This window comes from Dromaius novaehollandiae, chromosome 3 (genome assembly GCF_036370855.1).
Source record: "Dromaius novaehollandiae isolate bDroNov1 chromosome 3, bDroNov1.hap1, whole genome shotgun sequence".
Classification (NCBI taxonomy): Eukaryota; Metazoa; Chordata; class Aves; order Casuariiformes; family Dromaiidae; genus Dromaius; species Dromaius novaehollandiae.
In genome coordinates, this window is record NC_088100.1 from 131,551,355 (window position 1) to 131,573,210 (window position 21,856).

General features: G+C 43.4%; 1 protein-coding gene across 1 annotated transcript in view; it reads right to left on the reverse strand.

Annotated features, from left to right (window-relative positions):
• Nucleotides 1-72: 72 nt before the first annotated feature.
• SLC1A4 (solute carrier family 1 member 4) overlaps nt 73-21,856 on the reverse strand; it is a 37,399-nt gene continuing 15,615 nt past the window's right edge. The window contains exons 4-8 of the mRNA XM_064510171.1: nt 17,606-17,772; nt 13,885-14,118; nt 12,553-12,747; nt 11,711-11,845; nt 73-10,062 (exon numbers count right to left, since the gene is read on the reverse strand). Coding sequence (XP_064366241.1) covers nt 9,828-10,062; nt 11,711-11,845; nt 12,553-12,747; nt 13,885-14,118; nt 17,606-17,772 — 966 coding nt within the window. The 3' untranslated portion in view covers nt 73-9,827. The remainder of the gene's footprint in view (nt 10,063-11,710; nt 11,846-12,552; nt 12,748-13,884; nt 14,119-17,605; nt 17,773-21,856) is intronic.

The following is a 21,856-nucleotide window of genomic DNA, read 5'->3' on the forward strand; positions in this document are numbered from 1 at the left end:
GTCCAGCCACCTAGGCAAGCCTTCATCCAGCTAAAAGGCTAGGTCTTCTCCAAACAAAGATCGAAACGTGAATTCTGTTTGGGGTGATTTTTATTTCAGATTAAGAAGCTACACAAAGAGACACAAATATACATTTCCATGAGAGAAGGGAAAAAGAGAGAAAGAATCATATTTGTCACTCTCCTAATAAAACAACCATCTCAACCTGAGCCACATGACTGTTTTCTGCCCCAGCAGGCAGGGAGACTTGTTATGCTGAAGCGTGCACTACACTGTAAACAGATCTGTAATATCTACCCCAGGGTCACACACCCCCGACATAGCAATATGGTCCTTTTTGCATGTGTGCACATACATCTGTTCTTGGTAGATAATAAAAAGGCTGAAACAGAGTCACATGGATCAAACCATAGCTTTTAAACAGGAACAGTTACAGAAGTTCACGAGGAACAACACACCTACATGGCACAAGGTACTTTTGCAACGGAGTGGTTACTGTAAGTGCATTCAGCCCTAGGTTTTACCTAAAGGCAGATACCTACATATCAGTGATACTGAATTGTACTGGAGCAGATGGCAGTGAATTTCAAAGTTTATCTGTGTGTCATTGTATTAATTAATCAAATTGCTTAGCATATAAAAATACAAGAATCCTCCCTCCTAATTAGAGCAATTTGTGTTTATATAGAAAGAAAAGCACACATACACATACACCCATCAAAGGCAGACTTGCTAACAGAGAGTTTGTGGGATAAAGAAAAGAAACTCACTTTCCCTGTCCCATGCATCAGGCTCTAGTCTCAACCAGGACATCACGTTCTCCCTTCTGTCCCCAGGGATAACTGAGTCTCTCACCTTTGGTGCATAGTCATATTCAAAAGCCAAATAGTGACTTTGAATTTGGCCTGAAAGGAACCAGGACAAGGCACCTGTAACAGTAATAAGGCAGATTTCATAGCTCTGCTGCAGAAGACGACTTCTCATGCCTTAGGGGTGGTCCTGCTGTCCCTGAATCTAGAGGGCTAATCGAAATCTTCATCCTCACAAGGTATGAGTGAGTCACACTCAGCTTACCAAAAACAAAAAGCAGTTCAGAAGAAGAGAAACATCTCCCAGTCGCAGAGGTACACTCAGCTATTTTCACTGCTGCTCATGGTCTCCATCCACCACAGCACATGCTTTGTGCATGACCTTGCACAAGTGTAACCAGGATAGTAACACAAAAAGACTAAATAGGACTATATCCTTAAAAGACTGGAAGATTCAGGGATGGCAAACACACTTCCTCAGGGAAGTAATGTCAACAGAGAGCCTATTGTGCGCTGTGTTGCAAAGCCAGAACTGGATTATTTTGGTCACAACTATTCAACTTATTAAAGTGTAAAATGCCATTCAAGTATTGCCATGAAATAGTTTTTTTTTCAGTCCAGCTCTTCCCCCAAAGTTGAATTTATGCCTTCCCCCCATCACAACAGGATGTGAGATACTGCAGTGTGAGGGAGGGGCTAGGACAGCTTTATGTTTAATCCAGGTACTGCAGGACCCTGGTCCTGCTGCTGAGTGCCACGGTCTGGTCAGACTCGAAGGACCAGAGTAGATTCTGCAAGTGGGGTACAAAGGAGGGAGCCAAATCTGAAATCAGGTAGCCTTTCTTCTGCATCAAACCTGATGACCTAGAGATCACAATTTTCTTGTGGGAGCCAGAGCAAACACCAGTTCATAAGAATACTGAGAGCGTGTAAAATGCCTCTGCCTATAGCCAACAAGTTTTAAAAATATTTCTTTACTGCTGCATTGCTGGGCATTTTCAGGAACATTAGCTTCCCCAAAAAGGACCATGCTGTCAGGGAGGTATTACCTCCACCAGAAGTCCATAGGCCTCTGAAAGCTCTTGAAGTTATACTACTGCATATCACTGAAGGCCCTAGCCCATTCATTTTGCGCCATTCCTTCTGGTTCTTAAAAAGCTACAATGCATACCATATTGGGGGTATTTTTATGGTTAAGCACAAGTCCTTCAGTGGGAATGTATTCCAGGGGGTTTCAGACATGTGTAAACAATTTCCTTGCAAAAAGCCTGCAGAGATTTCCCTTGGTAATTTCTTTCTGTAATGTGTAACAGTAGCTAACTTAAGTTGTACCTACATGCCATATGCAGTTCAACTTCATTTACTAAACACACGCTTGCAAAGAAGCATGTTACTTTGCTTGGTGTTGTTATCGGGAGAAACAAGTGAAAGCTATCCTGAAGATTATCTAACAGAGTTTCCTGGTCTCTCTGAGCTTAAAAACCACACCATTAGGTTTGCATTACTGCAGGGTTGACTGAAAACTCATTTCCTTGCTCTGGATCTCATCAATAGCCCTGCTTGCCTTGCAGCCAGCATCTCTGGCCTTTTGGGAACTTGTGGCCCTGGACAAGACAAGTATGAACGTTTCTTGAGCAGGACACCTAGGGCTGGCCTGCTGAAATGTTCAGACCCATCAGCTCCTGCTGCCGCTGAGATCAGTGGTTAAATCCAAATGAGATTTCACTGCTATTGAGGGTCTGCTGACACTGAGACAGATTCAGGGCCCTCGGTAAGTAACCATACAATGGACTCTCCGACGAAAAAGAAATTTTCATTTTTTGCTATTCTATTAAGAACATCCAATGTAGAAGGAAGATAACTCTCCTGCTTCTACACCACTTCTCTTCCATGCCCCCCCAAAAATGGAGTGATCAGCCTGTCTCATTCCTAAGCAGTAAAATACTTCCTGCCCTAATATACTATTAATAGTATGGTATCAATACTCAAATACATTTATATAACCCCAGATGTTAATTTTTTAGGGGGGGTGATATTAGCTAACAATGGCTTTGGTTTCAGGATTCATGAGGTCTGTCCTAGCCTATTTGGTGACTTCATGTCACTCAAGAAAGCATCCTTTTACCTTTCTCTGTCTGCGTCTCTGAAATGGTGCCTGTCAGTCACAAATGTCTGTAAAGACCTCTAGTGGAGAATGAATACTGTATGAACATTAACTGCCCAAGCAGGTGCTCAGATGTGAAGACAGCGAGCTATGGGAACCAAGTACGGCTCTTGATCAGTTTTCATCAGACTCAAAATATCCAGGGGCAGCTGTCTCAATGTGTTGCCCAGTGTTGGAAAAACATTAAGATCATTTGCCTTACTCCTTTCTTTCCTCCCTGAAACTGAAGCAGCAAGTGAAAAGGCTTTCATCAATACGCTTACATAGATAACAAGGTCTTTTTTGTCCTTGGAGGATAATAGCTACCATGCATTTTGCTGAGGAGCATTTGTCCCAGCTATTCTGCACGGAGGAATGTGGGTCAGTCCCTGATCTCGAACTGTACAGTTTTTTCCCTGGCGTGCTAGGTGCTTAGCTGTCACCCAGTGACAGTGCACTTCACAAACAGCACTCAGTCCATGCCTCTCCCTGCAAACCCTGCCCAATGTCACTGGGCAGAGATTTGCATGATTGCTGCTATATGCTAGACAAATGCAGCCTCTGGCGTTAGCCCTAAGAAAATGCCAAGGAGAAGATGCTTCCTTCAGTGTTTTCACTTATTCTGTATCCACTCATCTACTCTGTCCTCTCTGATGCTCCACCTACAACCTTAACTTCCAGCTCTTCCTTCAGATTTATCAGGCAGATATAACAGGGCACTGTGCTCCTCTGCTTGCCAAATCACATCCCCTTTCTGAAATGCAACCCACTCTGACACTAGCTTTTGCTCTTCCCCAGAGTTAGTCCAGCAAATATGTACATTTGAACAGATCACTCTTCTTTTCTGTCACACAAGGAATCATTCACACCCTAGCACAATGCAACTCTGACTTCATGACACATACTTTAATTATTTGATTGCTTTCAGATTTTTGTTATTATTTAAGATTTAGTGCTCTGTGTCTTAAGGGTGCTTTACAAACACTGCTGATTCATTATCTTCCACATTATTGCCTGTGAGAGACAGGTAAGTACCCATAACCTCCACTTACAGGTACAGGATTTATGTGACCGACTTCATTCTATGCTGTTCATCAGTCACAGGATCAGGCAGGTCTGCAAGTGACTCTGAACTGCCATGGCCCAGTTATGATCTGTGAAGATGTCACCTTTTTCTATTGGTAAGAGTTTGTCCTTTGGTCTTCTGACTTCCTACCTGAGGCCCATTGCTCACTCCTTGTTGGAGCTCAGGGGAAAGAAAGATGGATTCTAGCAGGAGGCTGTTTTCCAGAGGGCTGCAGGAATGTGCTGTGCTAGCAGGAGATCAGGAGTGAAGATTCAGCCCACATTTCTGCAAAGCCCCAAAGCAGCAGTGTTCACTAACACTACTGATCTTTGCCGAAAGAAGCTGTGTTTTTGTACCTTAGGCAAGCCCTCAAGGACACAGCCTACAACATACGTGGGGTGGTCAGCCACAAAGATACCAGGGCCTCTGACTGGCTCAAGGACTTGAAAGAGGAAGCTCTCCCTTCAACAGCAGCCTAAGTGCCTCAGTTTTAATTTCTCTTGCTGTAAAATATGCAGACACGCATGAGAGAATGCCTACGAGAACGGTCTTACTGGATCATGTCCATCTCTGGCAGTGGCCACAGCAGATGCCCAAGGAAGAGTACAGGGACAGAGCAAGCACATATGAAACCTTCTTGCCCCACACATGCTTCTCTTAGCTTCCCGCCCTTCCAGCTCAGAGTGCTGTCTGTACAGGCAGTGTCAGGACTGCCGAATGCCCAGTAAAAAGGGAAAGCAGAGGTTGTTTTACCAGCTGACTTGGGACTTTGTCTGGCTCCACATTTCCATTATGTGTAAAGGACCCACAATGCGCCTAATGCCGTTTGGCACATCACTGCAGGAAGAACCCTGTCTTACATTTGGCCCTCGTTTGTTCTCAAGACAAAAGCTGTTCTGACTGCAAGAGACATCCCAAGAGGGGTTTAAAGTCCTTTGCAATTACTGAATCTTGCAGTGCAATTACCAGCACACCAGCTGAGGCTCAGCTGAAACTCAGTTCCTGGGAATAATGGGTCTTTATTTAAAAGACCCTAATAGCAGTCAAGCGTTGGCACCCTCCATTGCTCACTACAGCTTGTCAGGTGTCCATAGCCCCATCTCACAGCACAGAACAAGTCCCTTTCTCAGGATAACGGAAATGCTGCTTAGCACCCTCAGAGCAACTCATTAACTTACCAAGCTTCACAAACCCTCGGTGAGCTAAGGCAGAAGCGAGGCAGAATGCAAACGGATCACCGGATGACTACATTCCCCAGGACCAGCTGGGGCTCTCAAAGCTCAGTGTCCACTCTCCCACTTAGGCCTGGGCCACTGACAAATAAAAACAGTTTTAGGCATTTCAGGAAGTGGGATGAAACGAGGCAGTGATGGATAAAGCATGGAGGGGAAAGTCATTCCCAGAGAAGAGGAAATAAAAGATGGTTTAAGAAACTTCCCTGAAGAAGAAAAAAGCAGAAGAAACAGTGGTGCTGGAGACAAAATGGGCTGGAGTATGCCAAAGACTTATCTTACTTTCTCTTCTGTATTCCCATATCTCCCCCAAATCAATCATAGTACTAGAAGATAGAGCATGAGCTGTTTGCAGCCTGCTTTCCTAAGCAGAGGAAGTTTCTGTGACAACAGGATTGCTCTGGGTGTGTATCCTCCCCTTCTGATTAGTAACACTAGAATCCACTGTTCTTTTTCAGTCCCATTTCACCTGTGCGGCATAGAGACTCCCACAATGGTAGCATATGATACATCTCATACAAGTAAAAGTCCGCACAGAGGAAGGAGATGCCACCAGTATCCCTCTCGCTATGAAAGGATGTGGCTGGAGCTCCTCCACATTACCTCACATCAGAGAGTGCATGTGAGAAACATCCCTTAAAAAGGGAAAGAATTAGTAGGAATTCACCCTTGGACCCAAGATACAAACCCGTAGGAAACCTAAAAAGGAAATGAAAGGAAGCTGGGGCAGGAAAGGCAATGGCAGCCCAGTGTCCCCAGGCGATGTGGATACCTTAGAGAGACCCCAGAAGAGACAAAGAGGATTTGTCCCTTCCAAAGCAAAGACTAAAACCAAAGAGAAAAATGTTATTTCCTAGATGGAATTTATTTCCTCCTGAAAGAAAAGGCAACTGATGGAAGAGGTTTCCATTTTACAGTCGAGTTGGGAGAACTCAAACATACATCCAGTCAAAGAGACATTGCATTAAGTACTATGTGGCACCAGATTCATGGAGTGCCTGGGAAAGAGCAGAGCAGGTACCACTAGCTGCACCTGCACTGCTGCTGAGCACCTTCTTAGTCAGCTTTCAGTCTCTTGGCAAGAGGCTGCATGGGGATCAGAAATAGGAAGTTCTCAGTGTAACGCACTGCACTGCAGGTCAAGGACTGCATCTGAACAGCACAGAGTGAGAAAAATGCACATCCTTCTACAGCCCTTTCATTTTACTCCCAACAACCTTACCTGAAGACCTTGACCACTTGAAGCAAATGGCAAGTTTTCTACCGGTTTCACTGGGCTTTCAGTGAGGACTCACACTGCTACGAGGGCAGCTGTTAGAACGTACGAACATTTTACAGTTCATGACAGAGAGCCCATGGAGATGGAGAACATGTGGCATGGCCATCTTAAGGACAATAACATTATAGAAAAACAAGAAATGTATCTTGTGACACAGATGATACAGAAAAGACAAAGAAGATATTCTGACAAGCAGTAATTACCCTGCTTTCATGAAACCTCTGGGTACCTCTTGCTATGTGTGAACACCAAAACAACTGGCACCATTATAAGCCTAAAATAGAGGTACTGTAAGATTACAGATTTCTGGTAAGTTAAGAAGACTGGTCCTGAATACTCATGGTCCACAAAAGCCCTATGGCACCTGTTTCCAGGAGAAGGAGTGTTAGATTTCCTTGGTTAAATTCCAGCTACAGTAATGATTTGACCTCTTTGAATCTGACCACTGGAACAAGCTTGACAGGGGACTACATCTTAAAATTACCTTGACATTCACAATGATGCAAAACATGGCAACCCAATTGTGGGAATTGGGAGAGGTATTTTTCAGCAAAGACCTGGGCATTGCTATCAGAAAAAATTAAAAATATTAAAAAGACTCTGAGGTATCAGTTTCACTTTAAAATTCCCTGGGGTCTGCTGTCAGGAAGAATACCTCATAGCCTAGTCTACGCTGCTACAGGGAAGAGGCACAACCAAGCTGGAGCACCACAGGGAAGAAAAAACAACAGGGCAATGCTGTCTGTGAGGAACCCCAGTTCTGGGGGTGAATACTTTTACCTGTGAGCAGTGTCAACTTTGGGGTGAAAAATCAAAATCAGGAAATGTTCTACTCTGAAACACTGCTGTGATTCTTCATGGAAACTGTCATTTCGGTGCTCTCACTGCCTGCTCTCATGAGCTGGCCTGGGCTGCACGTGTCGTGGTGAGGAAGAGCATCAGAGACTGAAGGGCTAAATGCCTGGCGGGAGACAAAATGCAACAACAGAACTCAGCCCACAGAGAACAGTAGTGATTTTCAGCTCCCTTGAGGCATTATGAAATATTTATGTTTGTTTAAAAAAAAAAAAAGGTTCTGTTGAGACCCATTTCTTCAAACATCAAAGCTTTTCAAAGCATCTCTTAATTGTTGACTTTTATGACCAGCTACAAAGTGCGCTTCTGGTTTCCTGAGTTGAGAGGAGTTGGGAGGATTTTAATGGGAGGAAATGCAAAGTTGCAGTGGGTCTTGATCTGCTAGAAAACAAAATAATAAATACGGGGCAAAGAATGTCCCTAGAGAACTGTGTTTGTCTCAGATTTTTAAGATTAGCCAAGGAATGTCCAAATTTTGTGGACGCGGACATAAATAAACTGGTTAAAAAGAAACTCCACCTGCAGTTTTGCAGTGGACTGACTAATCCTTTCCTACCTTGATTGTTTGTGTAGCCCTGCTGCACACAATTAAACAGACGGTAATGACGCACTCACTGTGTTTTCCCTCAGAGGTGGCTACATCTCATTCTGAGAGTCTTTTTGCAAAATCTTCCTTTACCAGGAAAAAATTGTTCCATTACCAGGAAAGATGCTTTGCAAATGAAGGTTGCTACTGCTATGAAAATTGGAACTGCCTCTTCCTAGTGCCATGAACATAAACATCAGCAACTGGATCTTTCCAAGATAGCTCCCTCTGAAGAAAGAGAGGAAAAAGAAAAGGGGTGACTTGTCATTGCTTTTTATCGAAGCTAAGTGTAAATATAAATTGCTGAGTTAACAGTGTGGAGACTGACCATATGCACTCATCTTACTAAACTAGCCAAGCAAAAGAGTCACAAGTCCAGGCAAACCTTTGCACTTGCACAGCATTCATTTTGTAACTATTTGCTGTCCAAAAAGCCAAGAGAAAACAACAGGAGCTTTGCAGTGAGTTTGCTGGACTTTGATCAGGTTTGGGGTGCAAATTCAGGACGTATGTGGTAAAGGAGAAAAGGCGGAGTCAGAATCCAGAAGCGTTTGGCTCAGCCTCAAGCAAAGGTCACCATCTGCCATTAAGCACTATCCTGGCCCATCACCACCCAGAATTATTAAATGTGAGCTACTGCTGGAAGGACACTTAAAGCAGGACCAAGCTCCTAACAGGAACAGGTATACAGCTGTCCCAAAACCCAGAGATCACTGAACTACATGGTCTTAGAAACTCACCTTTCTTCCCCTTTTGAAGCAACAATCAGATTTGCCTGTTGTCAGTTCACACATGTTGTGCGTTCAGATTTTTTCCTCCCCTGTTCAAGTTTGCTGGGAAAGGGATATGACTTAATTTGTTTGGACTGACCCATTAAACAAACATGAACAGGACAAGGTGTGCTAGCAAAGGACCATGTGTGTTTTCATGAAGGGAACTGACTTAGTTTCTTGATGTTGTCACAGGCAAGTCTCATTCAGACAGATCTGAGCTGGAACAGACTCCTCATTTTTTTTTCACCCAAGGGGGATAACTTTAACAAAATTTGTGTTTCCTCTGATTTTTTTGCTCAATTGCTTGGTTAGAGTGAAGGAGAAAAATGATCTTTGATCTTCACTGAGATCTTCTTTGTCTGGTCCTAAAATTTGGGAGTTACTCACCAAAAGGCATGAAAGCCACTATGAGCTGCAATGAACTGGGGGAATGGAACGAGGATCAGACCCCCATAAGCTACTAATTCAAACACGAAATTAAAAAAATAAAAAAAGCTAGTTTTCAGCATACATTTGCTGTTTTTATGGGACAGGAGAACAGGAGAGGAAGGGAAGTGGGAGAAAAATGTTGCTTCATATTGTTTCTGTAGTTGCCAGCAAGTGTTTCCAGGCAAGAAACTAAATCTAAACAACATTCTCACCCACTTTGGAAGCTCTAGACCGTATCTCCATCCGAACAGCAGCACAGTAAGCCTACTAATTTTCTCCTACAACCAGCACTTACTGGGTTAGTCTGCTTCCCCATCTCTTACCCATATGGGCCTTTAGTAACAGATCTTTTGTTAAACCAGAAGTCTCAATGGCATTGTTTTCACATACATGTATATGTGTGTGTATATGCAACACATATATACATGTATACATATGAACTATCAAAATACTATTATAAAGCAGATGTTTTTTCTCACCACCCTTTCTCTCCCCAACCCACCTCCCTCCCCCTCCCCAGACCAGTGTGTTTCAAAACAGACTGGAACAGAAAACTTTGAAGAGCCATCCAGCCCTTGTTAGCACTGCAAATGTCTAGGTGTGTTAACAAGTTGCCGGTCCACCTCCAGGATGCATGCTGACGAAATGCCTCTAGTTACAATACTGATTCCTTGGATTCAGGGTCTGCGGTGCTGGTTGTGTTGGAGACTTGATTTTTGTGAGTTACCAAAGGCGATGTTTCCCCTTCAGACTTGCTGTTGGCAACTGCTTCTACGCTGACTTCCTTTAATTCCTGTTCTTTGTCTTTCTTTGCTTTTTCATTCAGGTAATGAAGGATACCTGCTCCTAGGGCATCCCCTTCCACATTCACAACTGTGGTGGTTCGGTCCCTGGTTAAGATTAAAAAAAAAACAAAGAGCAGAACAGTGGCCTTTAAATTTAAGAGTGTTAAAATACAGTATGTGGAGCGAAGTTCATCCCTGACGTTTGTTCACTAACATCAGTAGAGTTAGAGAAGGGTCATGTTGTTATCATAAGTATTTTCCGTACCAATATCATCACAAATGAGGGAGGAGGTAACACCGCTGCTGTCTTCCCCAGCCCTGGGAATTCAAGATTGCCCTCAGACATCCTAATTTCCATGTCTTCTGTGTGACTAGCCCATCCGTACAGCAAGGCTGTTGCTTCCAAAGAGCAATTCAGAGGGATTATGTAAAATCTAAACCAGGAGCTAACTGCCCAGAAACTATCCACCAACTGGAAAAAAATGGCATATGGCTAACAGTGGGATTCAGGTCACTTAACCCTCACTAAGCAGTGGTTCCAGCCCACCACTCACTTCCAACCAGATGTCTTGAAAGCAGAGACGGTGTTTAAGCTATCAGATCACATTTATTTCACCAGCATTTAAAGTGTAGGCATTAAAGTTAGCCTTTCTGGACCACTGAAATTGGGCATTAAGATTTGAGGGCAGAAAGAAGTTAAACATTCAGCTGTACTGTAATTCATGAGCACTCAGAGATGTCCTTCCAGTCTGATTTTCTAGTATTTAAAGAAGAGCAGACACAAACAGGCTTGTTTGAGAGGAAAAGCTGAGAGACCCACTTCCACAGAGCTCATTTAAGCAATAAGAAATTATCTGCATGTAGCATTTACACTTTCCATACACTTGTGGCTGGATCCCCAATAATGCAAATGCAATTGTCCTTAATGCAAAACAAATTTTCTAACCCTTCCCTAATTTCATTTAGGTGGTGGTACAGAAGGTAAATTTAGGCTTAAACAAGGACATAACCAGGCTGAATGGTGGGATAAATTCATCCGAACAGAACTGGACAAGGGATAGTCTCTCATGTTTCAAGAAGGGAAATGGTTCTTGGTGAAAGGAGAGAAGGAACTGAGCAAAGGCCTGACCTCTTAGCTCTCTCCTAGAACAGGGAAAGGGAATGTGGTAATATGTGTACCTAACTTGCAGCTCCCAGCAGCACGTTCTGGCTGTGATACTGCCCACAACTGTGGTGACTGCTGCATGCCCTCTCTGTCCCTGCCCTGCCAATGGAGGGCAGTTCGGCTCTGATGCTTCGTGCTTTTGTTGTTCAGACAATAGCTGCCAACAGCTTCTGGAGGAGACTGCTTCACACATCTGACTCCCAGAAAGCTTTCTCCAACTATTCAGACTCAATTTCCTTTTCCTTCCCTTCCCCCTAGTGCCCATCTAATTTTCAGCAACATCAATACCTTCTTGCACAAACTTTTAACTATTCTTCTGAAGGGAACTGAAACCAGGGAGAAATCTGTTTCAATAAAGGCTGAGTAAAAAAGCCAAAGAGGAATTTTAGCATATGTACTTCTTTCACTGGAAAGGGACCTCTCTCTCCATTGTTCTCTATCACCTGCCACGAATTTCCTGCCCTGCAGGCAGCCACACCTTGAAGGTTTTATTTTATACTATGCTACTTTGACTGTGCTGCACCAGGTTTATATCTGAACATTAAATATGTCATCCAACAGCAGATATGTACGGCCTAAGGTACTTACACAATCCAGTCCACTGCTAATATCAATGACAGATCATTGGTCGGAAGTCCAATAGCCTCCAGAATGATGGCAATGGTGAGGACTCCTCCAGCCGGGACACCTGCTGCACCCACGCTGGATGCAGTGGCTGTCACACTGCAAGTGAATTTGCGAACCCAGTTAGCATGAGTTCTGTAGTGCTCTTTTTCTACAGTTACAGCACACATTTCCCCACCATGGGAATCCTCAACAAACTCTACAGCGAGGGACACATACATCAATTGCTTCCCAAGCAAATTCTTTCCTGCCTGCCAATGCAGGATGGTGGAGGGGATAACGGGGCAAAGCATAAGAATTAGGAGGGGGGTGATAATGGGAAATTGGTGATACAAAGACAAGAGAGGCAGAGATAAGCAGGGGCAGTGTCATGAGTATGAAATTGATACATAAGGAGCTGGGGAGCTAGCAGAAGTATTTTCTAAGACATCCAGAGGGGAAGTCAGGGCAGCTTTCGGGATAGAGCAGCATGCCACAATTACCCAGCTCAGTGGCAAGAGGAGGGAAGAGAGGTCCTTAAGGAGGGAGAGGAATTTCGTGTGAGGAAAAGCTTTTAGCAGCTCGAAGTCTGTTCATGATTCAGTTACCCCTCCCAGATTCCACCTTTTATTAAATTGAGATTCTGGCAAATCTTATAAAGCTTGAAAGACTCCATGCCTTAATCACCCTATAATTATGTTTCATAGCAGCTTGCAAGCTTTAGGTCAGAGATGTGGAATGCAAACTGCTAGCTATTAGCAGAAAGACCACAGGCTTTAATGTGTCTGGGGGCCAGAAGGATGTGGTTGCAATAGCAAGTGACTTACAGAATAGTGAAGATCTGCCCTGCATTGAGGTCAGCGTTGTTCAGCTGAGCAATAAACACAGCTGCCATGCACTGAAAAATAGCAGCTCCATCCATGTTCACAGTTGCCCCAATAGGAAGGATAAACCTGCTGATCCTCTTGTCAACTCCATTGTTTTCCTCAATACATTTGATCATCGACGGGAGAGTGGCCGAGCTAGAAACAGAGAAGAGGGAAAACCAATCACAAAGCATTAGGATGTGCTAAATGGAAAGTCACTGTCTCATGGCTGTCATGTTTCTAACATACTGCAACATGAAATCCCAGACAAGACTATCAAGAAGATGATGCCACTCTGTAGTTTCTTTCTGTCACGATGGCAGTGTCCCCCCTTGTTGGTATTGCCCCTCCTGAGCAGTGGTATTTAATAATTTGCTTACATCCAGAAATAGCTGATAAGGACTCTAATCTCCCAGGGGCAAGAACTCATGACTTAGCTCAGTATGCAGTGTAACAGGGCTTTGGAATGATGGAGCATCAAAACATAAATATACTACAATAGATGCAAATATAAACACAGCAAGTACAACAACAATCTCTTCTTACTGGCGTACTATTACCTTTTCAAATTAACAGACAAATCAAAATTCACTGTTGGATTTATTTCTTGCATTATAAATTATATGGATTTATTCATAAATCCTCCACTACTTCTTGTTTGATTCAGCTCCTGTGACAGTCATGCATCTACACTTTTTGGAGATGACCTGAAAGGATTTTATACTGTTGTGATCACTGGTAAGAAGTCTGCCCCTTAGGAAAAGTGTAAATGACATGCCTGATATCTTGGCAATCCTTGGTTATGAGGAATAAGAGCTGAGCAGGCCAGATCCTTGAAATCAGTAACGCTATGTCATTTTATACTAGCTAATAAATCTGCTTTGCTCCTGCAAAATCAGTCTAAACTTGTTCCAGATCCCCTTGAACTTGGAGAAATAAACTTTTCAAGACAAAGTCCCTCACTACTGACCTTCATTTATTACTTAAAATTGAAAGGACAACCAGCAGGATCTTTTTAAGGCAAACACTTTCACCCTTCCCATGAAAAACTTCCACCTCAGCATGCTATAGCCGCCATATTTTAAGGATCATTTTCAATAGCTAAATATCAGTATTTCTGGTGTAGTAGGCTGCTTATAGCAGTGAGACTCTGTATGCTCAGAAGTCTCTTTTTACAATCTCAGAAATAATATTTGGACCTAAAACTCACCACAGTGTGGTGTTAGGATGTAACCAGTTTACAGTCACAAATGCAACCAAACTATATTCCCCCAAAAAAGCACAGAAGCTCACCTGGAGGAAGTGGCAAAAGCAGTGGCAAGTGGTGTGATAAGTCCTAAGAGAAAGCGATAAGGATTTTGCCGTGTAGATGCAAAATAAATAAGTGGCAGAATGATTCCTCCATGGATGAAGTGGCCCAGAATAGAGGCAAAGATGTATTTTCCCAGACTGGTCACCAGAAGCATAATATCTTCCATTTCCACGATCTTGCTCCCCACAAGGAACATAATGCCAATAGGTACGTACCTGTGTAAAGAATTATGGTCTGTCATTAAGTACAAAAAACAAGCCATGAAAAACATGCTGCTTTCTTTGCTACAGATTACATTCTTAAGAATATGCTCATAAAGAATATGCTGCTCCTACTGAAGGGCTAGCACTTTATTCACCACACACTCAAGTTAAGCAAATTTGCAAGCTCCTTCTTACACTCTTACTTGGTGAAAGGCAAGTTGTCAAACTGAAAAACCTCCCACTGACCTATGCCCTAAAAGAGACCCGTAGGAAACTGCAGAAAGGACGCCAAAGTGGGAGCTGAAATATTGGCAGAAGCCATCAGGACAAGACATTGGTGTAGAGTTTTAGTCTGTCAGGCAGGAGGGTGGGCAAAGACCCAATGCTAAGTAGGTCACTGTTGAAGGGAAGGCTGATCGTAGGAAAGAAAAAGGAGCAATATCATGCCAGCAGATCTGAGAAAGGTGTTGAAGAGTGGGGCGTTACAGAGTTTGGGAACACCAGCAGAAGTATGAAGTTAGGTCACTAAAATGGCAGACATACTGGATGCCAACATGTTCAGCAGGGGAAAGAAAAAGCTATAACCATATCAGTGGTAGAGCGCTCCACTAAAGGCTGCTAATGCACATGCCAAAGAAAGCGATTAACTCTGCCTACAAAAGATTAAGTGAAGTGACTGAGCTTCCAGAACCTCCCTCAAGCCAACAGCCACGTACATTCCCACGTCTCCTATCTAGAAACACACATCTCAAGACGTCAGCATTTGTTTGGAGTTCCCCTTGTCAGGAACACTTGGAGCTGCTCAAGGGGGAAACGCCATATGCGAGCCCCAAACGCACCTCCAGCCACACTAGCACACCTGGGGACAGCCCTGAAGAGACAGAATTGCCCTTGCACCTTGCACTAAACCAACTTCAGGAATCACTTCAGGCCTAGACCCAGTTCCTCCAAAGCTGCGCTTGGGAAGTCCGCGTCTGAAGCTGACGCTGTCTATGCTCTTATCCATAGTTGCTTCAAAGATTAGGAAATACCAAAAGGTCACCCAGCTCTCCAAAACCCTGCTTCAGCCACACACGTGGCTACAAACCTGTGGCTGCAAAAGATTTGCCTGCACATCTCAGGAATAATGCTTTTATCCCACTCTCCCCTCCAGCCCATCATGCCTGTGTTCAGTAAGGCTGATTTGTGGAGTCAGAACATACTTCAGAAGGTTTGGTTAGGCATGCAAAGGTTTGGAAATGTGTGCAAGCCTTAAGACTTCCTTAAGTATCACCCACCTCTTCCTAGCCTGTTTTTCCCCAGCAGCTCTGTGGCTCCTCTGTTCTGCACGAAGAGCACCTCCACACGTCTCAGCTCAGCATGAGCATCCCTTCTCTGGCCTCCTTTGGCTGTATCTCTGGGTGGGGGGGGTGGGGGGGCTTGCTGAACCTTCCTCACACAACTTCTGCCAATTCTGCGACATGCTGCCTTTGACCTACATTTCTGAGCATCCAAATCAGCAAGGTCTATGGGAGTCCCGGTCCTGTACAGGCTCTGCAAATGCAAACACTGGACTCAGAGCTAAGACTAGATCCCTCCATTTGAAGTGGGAGGCTGGAGTGGAAGAAGCTGAAAATCAAGACCTAAGTGCTGCTGAATACAAGAGAGGCTGCTGAGCAGAGCTAGATAAAGCTCGAGCTGTCTCTTCTCTTGGTGTTACGACTGGACCTGTTCCAAACTATCCTTTGGGAAGTACAGGTGGCTTGGCAGATTTCGGATAGCTATCAGGATGACACAAGAATTTTAAGGAAAGAAAGAGAAGAACTAAGGACTATGGTGCACCACAGTGTCAGTCAGCTGTGGTCCTGATAATCCACAAAAAAAGGATTATATATCAACTGATTGGCTTGAAGTGTTAGCACTGTAATCAGCTGAATATAAGAACTGCCACTTAACCAGTATTCGGTGTTCCAGGAATTACACTCAAGAGTAAAAGACTTAAGCTGCTTTTAGACTTTGAATTTTTCAATCCTTTATGACAGTAACTAGCACAGATCTGCCTGTGTAAAATCGGGTGTTTTGTTAAAACCTTTATGCTTCTTACAGGGACGAGAAAATAGCAAGAGTAAAAAATGCTTTGTTAGGGCAAGCACATAGCTTTGAAAAGAGACAGAGAAACATCCTATAGTTAATTTGTTAAGTAACTGTCCTTATGATTGTTTTTATTTTTGCATGTAAGATATTAGTGCTATTGGTCTCAAAGCAGGAACCTAGACCATCCCAGCTGAGCAAGAACAGACACACTTTTGCTTTGAGGCCTAGACTCAACCCCATCAAGCAAATAAAACTTAGTCAGCAGCCTGGTCACACTCCAGAGCTTAGGTGGCCAGAACTGCTCTCTGGATGTGCCTGTTTCCTCCATGCTGGTCTCTTGCCTAGTGAGAAATTTCAGTGCACCCCATGATTTTGCTGAGTGCCAAAAGCTTCGTGAGATCAGCCACGGCAACATTCATCACATAAATGTGTCTGGACTCCAGCGACAGGAGTGAAATGATGGGTTTCCTCGTGAAGATACAGGAGGCAAAGTAAAAAATGAGTCTTAGAAAATTCCTAATCTCAGGGAAAGGAAATGGAAGAGAGAAATTTCTCTGGAAAAGCAAGTACTATGATAAACAGCTAATCTCTGTGCTAGTAACACTGACTCTTGCTTCACCCAGGAAAATGGAAGAGATTTTTGAACAGGAACAGAGATTTAAAGATCCACCGTGAAACTCGGGCTCTGCTGGTAACAGTGGCAAAACACTCAACAGCCAGCACTATTGTTGCAGGAGGATGGAGACCATACCCCTGCAGTAGGATGACTGTCCCCTCCTTCTGTGCAGAGGGACTTAGGTTTTCAGTTAGCCTTTGACACAAGTGATAGATGGGGCTCTGTATTCATGCACTCAACAGGATACCTCAAAACAAGTAACAGCGAGTGGGCTATCTTCTGATCTCTTTGGGTATCTTTCAGGTCAGTACATATAATTTTTTGGACAACAGAAAAATGAAGGCATGGAGCTACAAGTATGATTTTTATGCACCACATCTGCAGGTGCACGCCAAGCACAAACATCCTGGGCTATTAAACGACCATATTCTTCACTTGCTCACACCTCATTTACTCATGCCAGCCCAGTAAGTGAAAGAGAATAAATTAGGCATATGGTGGCAGCTGGCCATGGGCTTCTGACGCTTTGAAATAGAAAGCCTTCTTTTCTTTAATTAATCAAAATGGAGTCCTTGAGAGTATTTGTAAGCAACTATCTGATACATTCCAGACTGACACCTTAGGTATCAGTCTAACTGTAGGTTACAAGCAAGAAGAAAAGACCCCATAGAGTGACATAGCGACATTACAACATTTGCTTTTGCTACGATGAGGGATGTGGTATGGAAAATCCACAGGCAGACAGAGAGCAAGATTCCTGAGCTGGACACTATTATTCAACCACAGGTGTGTCTGCACTCATATACTTACCACATAATCCAGGAAACCAAGACCATAGTTGCCTCATTGAATGAATTAAAGAAGCGAATCAGATCTTCCCCTTCCTGGCCAAGCTTTTTCAGTGCCACTCCTAGAACCAGAGCAAACAGCACCAGTCCCAGGATATTCATCCCTTCAATCTCAGTGCCAACAGGGATCTGTAGAGGCAAAAAAAGCAGCAGGCTTATTAGATGGGAGACTGGCACATCTTTTTGATACTCTCTGATTGATCTGGAATCAGATAGATTAGTAGGTCCTGTTTGGGGAAGGATGACACTTCATGCAAGACAGCTTAGCAGTGGAGACTGTAGGGAATGCGTTACGCTGTTCAGAGGAACCAAACAAGATCCGGACTTAGTCCAGATATAGACTTCCCTAGGTATGAGCTGGCATGGAGGTACTGGAGAAGGAAAGGGCCTGTCACTACCTCCCCTTTCACACCCTTCAATATGGTGCATGTGCTTTCAACAACACAAATAGAAAAACCCTCACAGTTGAGCCAGGGCAAGCTCCATCGCAGAGGCGAAACAGCATGGAGAGAAATCACACACAAGCAGAACAAAACTGGGACAATGGTTAAAGGACTGCAAGTTTCCTCACTGTTTCCCTGTGAGGAAAGATGGTCTGGAAGAGACGGCAGGTACAAATAGCAGGTACTGGTCGTACTGACTTGCCGGCTCTGCTGATTCCAATGAGTGTTGTTATTTGTGTGTGTGCTATGATCTTCTACCTCCTAAAACAAACCATACATGCAAGCTGCTTTCAGTGGTCTGGCCCCAAACACAGTTATTTCCTGACATCTCTGACAGGAATCTGCTTTCAGAGACTGCCAGCCCCTTTGCTTTAATGGAATATTTATACCATGGTGAAAACCAGGCAAAACCAAACAATGTTATGAAGCTGAAAGAGGGCAGAAGGGGCAGAAAAAGGTAGCAAACTGTGAAAAGTTACTAATTCATCTCTCCACATCAGCCATGGGAGATACAGGGAGAAAAGATGAAATACCTGTTCCCCATCTTGGAAATCATGTGGCTAAATGGTACGAGTAAGAGGACAAAACCAGGATATACCTATTGTGCTGACAAGCCCACTCTCCTGCTCCTTCACAGTTCATTTCTCAAAAAGAGCTGGAGTTTGTTTGGCAAAGTAACATCATAGGAACTGAGTGAGTGTTCTTGTGGCTTCATAAAAACACAATTATTTTGACAGACCTTTTTTTCCCCCAACTTGGCAGCACAAGCTCAGCATGCCAAATTTTTGTTTTCTTTGGAAGGGCTTCTCAAACAGATTAGGTTTGTGGACAAGTTTTGGCCTTTTAGCTAGTTTGAGCAGACACTAGCTCACCACTAGCAAGTAAAAATACTTTCTGAGCTAAAAGCTTAAAATGAATATTGACTACAGATCTCAGGATACCAATCTACTGCAGTGTTTTTGAGATAAATATTTTTATCTGAAAGTATACTGCTGAACTGAATTGTCTTTTCCTAATGACAGGTGGAAACAAGAACTGCACAGAAGAGGATAAAACATAAATGATACAGAGAAAAAAAAACACCGTGGAGGCTAAAATGCAAAAATGTTGACAAAAGTGTTCATGAGGACAAAAGCAATGAAGCTTCCGTCTTTTTAAATGGTTAGCTGCAAAATAATTAGATACAAAAATTTCATGGTGGTTGTTTGTTCTGGGCTAAATTCTTCTCAGTATTTATTGGATTTCAGATTGAAAGAACTGGAAACATGGACAGGATATTAACAATGGGGCTCAGTTTATCTCCAAGGGTGTCTGAAGAAATAGGCTGCTTTCTTCACACACAGGAACACTTTTCTGTCTGGATGGTTTTGTCTATACTCTATTTTTGTGGCTGAAAACCCTAAACTCTTCTCGTGCTCAGAAAGGTTAGGCAAAAACCTAACCTCCTAATTCAACAAACTGTCGGTGAACATGGTATGTGCATATTTTTCTACTCTTCACTTCTGTTAGTAAAACATCTCCAGGATAGGAAATAAATTAGAGTCAGCCTTACTCCAAAAGTTAAAAAAGATGTAAAGTTTCACTGAGAATTTACCAGTAATGATATGCATATCAGAAAGAACCCAGGTAGATTCTCAAGCTTTATGATGAATTTATTAGCAGGAAGCAAGAAAATGTCTAGTAAAATAATGATGTTTGAAATTTTTCTGCTAGGTCATGTCACTTCATCAAAATCAAAAAACTTTCTTCAAGAAATGTCAACTTGGGCAAAATGTAAACATTTTTACATGAGAAAACAAGCTCTTATTAAATTCATATGGAACACACAGAATACTTTTTCCATTTTGAAACAACTTTTCATGCTGATTTTTCAACCTACTATTTTATAATACAACATATTGTATTGGGTTAATTTGATACAAAGTTAATATGAAAAACCCAGCTTGGAATAAAATTTTAACATAACTGGCCCAAGTCTTCCCCACCCCCAAAAATGTTTTTATAAAAAAAATCTTGAATGCTCTTTTTGTTTTGGTACTGATTCAGAAAAAAAAATGTTATCAAAATTTCCTATGGAGCAGAAATGCAGTGTTTCAAGCTGCTGAAAGTGCCCAGCGTTCTGACCTAGATGTTACCGGAAGAACTTCATGATACGACTTTATACTCCTGTTTTTAAGAGCATCTCTGCCTTTTAAACCCATCCTGCTGGAGATTTGCTTCTCAGCTCATTACATGCAGCAACGTCAACCTGAAGCCTAGCAACCAGCTGCCTGTTTGGGCTTCGCTAAGATCTAGTCTCAGGCACAAGACAGAAGTGTACTGATTCCCAGAGAGGATGGGTGACCTTCCCACCAGCTGCACAGGGCATACGGGGTCACACAGAGCACTGAGCTGGTGGAGACAAGGGCGACCTGTGACCAGAGCTCCTCATATCTGATTCAAAAGGTCATTTCCAGGACTGGAGAAATCCAGCTCTCTTCTAGCTCATTCTATCCTCACAAGCCCCTCCACCTTCTTCAGAGCCACTGGTGCCAAGGACTTGCCAAATTTTGCTCTCGGGAAGCTAGTGGAGGGCAAGAGACAGCAGCACGCTCCTGTTAGCTACAGCCAGCACATGTGGCTTGTCCCCTTTCATCTTAGCATTCAACGGTAGCCTACTTCGCATAAACTGGCCAATTCTCCTAAAAACCTCTGTCCCCCTCAAGAATAACAATACGTGTAGTTTAGTCCTCTTTCACCCTCAGACATGTTTCTCTCCACCTTGCTCCCAGCACAGCAATCACTGCTGCTGCTGCAGCTTTTCTCCAAGTGTTCATATTTCACTGGCCCCTTCAGCCCAGCTCTTGCGATTTGGGGCCCCCTGAAATCTTGAGGACTGGAGGGAAGGCTCTATGCAAAGTCTCTAAAAACTTCTTAGCTGTTTCCCTCTTCTCATTTTGTCATCAGCCCCCCCCAGTTCAGGTTTTGCTCTCCCTTTCTTCCCATTGAGCCATTTTCTTTAAAAATGCAGAGCATTCCTCATCACCTCCCATCACCACAGATTTCAGTGGTCATGGGAGGCAACAGAGTGGTAACTTACTCCAGGAAATAGGCCCACTGATTTGCAGGGAGCAACCTGCAGTGTTCACAGAATTTTACCTCCTTGCAGCAAAATATGGAAAGAGTCCAGCATTAAATCCTCAGCGGAAGATCCTCTCAATCCCAGCCTCTAAAACTGGCAGATGCTGAACAGCCTTTTTGTACTCTAACAGAAGAGTGCATCACCCCAAAGGAACTGCCAAACCAAGCAGCATTGTGGACACCGAACAAAAACAGCTTTGATGAGAGCTTTTTTCCTGGGTAAATGACAGGACACATTATTATTTTGCTTGAAATTCTGTGTCCTGGGAGGAAGATTCATGGATCTCTTCTGGTCCTTGAATCTCTCTGAAGATCCTATTGTTTTTTAGCTCTTGAAGCAAAATGCTTATCCAGGAAACAACTGCTGACATTGAGCTACCGCAGTAGCAGGTGGTTGAAAAGAAAATGCAGCCATGTGATGCGAGGAAGAACTGTAACCACTGGTTTGTGTATTGTTACTGCTGTCACAGGAGGAACCAGGAATCCCTCACAACCTCACTTTGCTGCAGATGAGGAACTAAGATAGCCCCTGCCCCAGGAAGCACGCTGCCAAAGCCTCGGAGAGGACACAGCTATAAAAGCTGGGTAAACAGGAGTTAGCGTATGAAACAATAAAAAGAACACGGCTGAGCAGACACCTACGTGCCCCG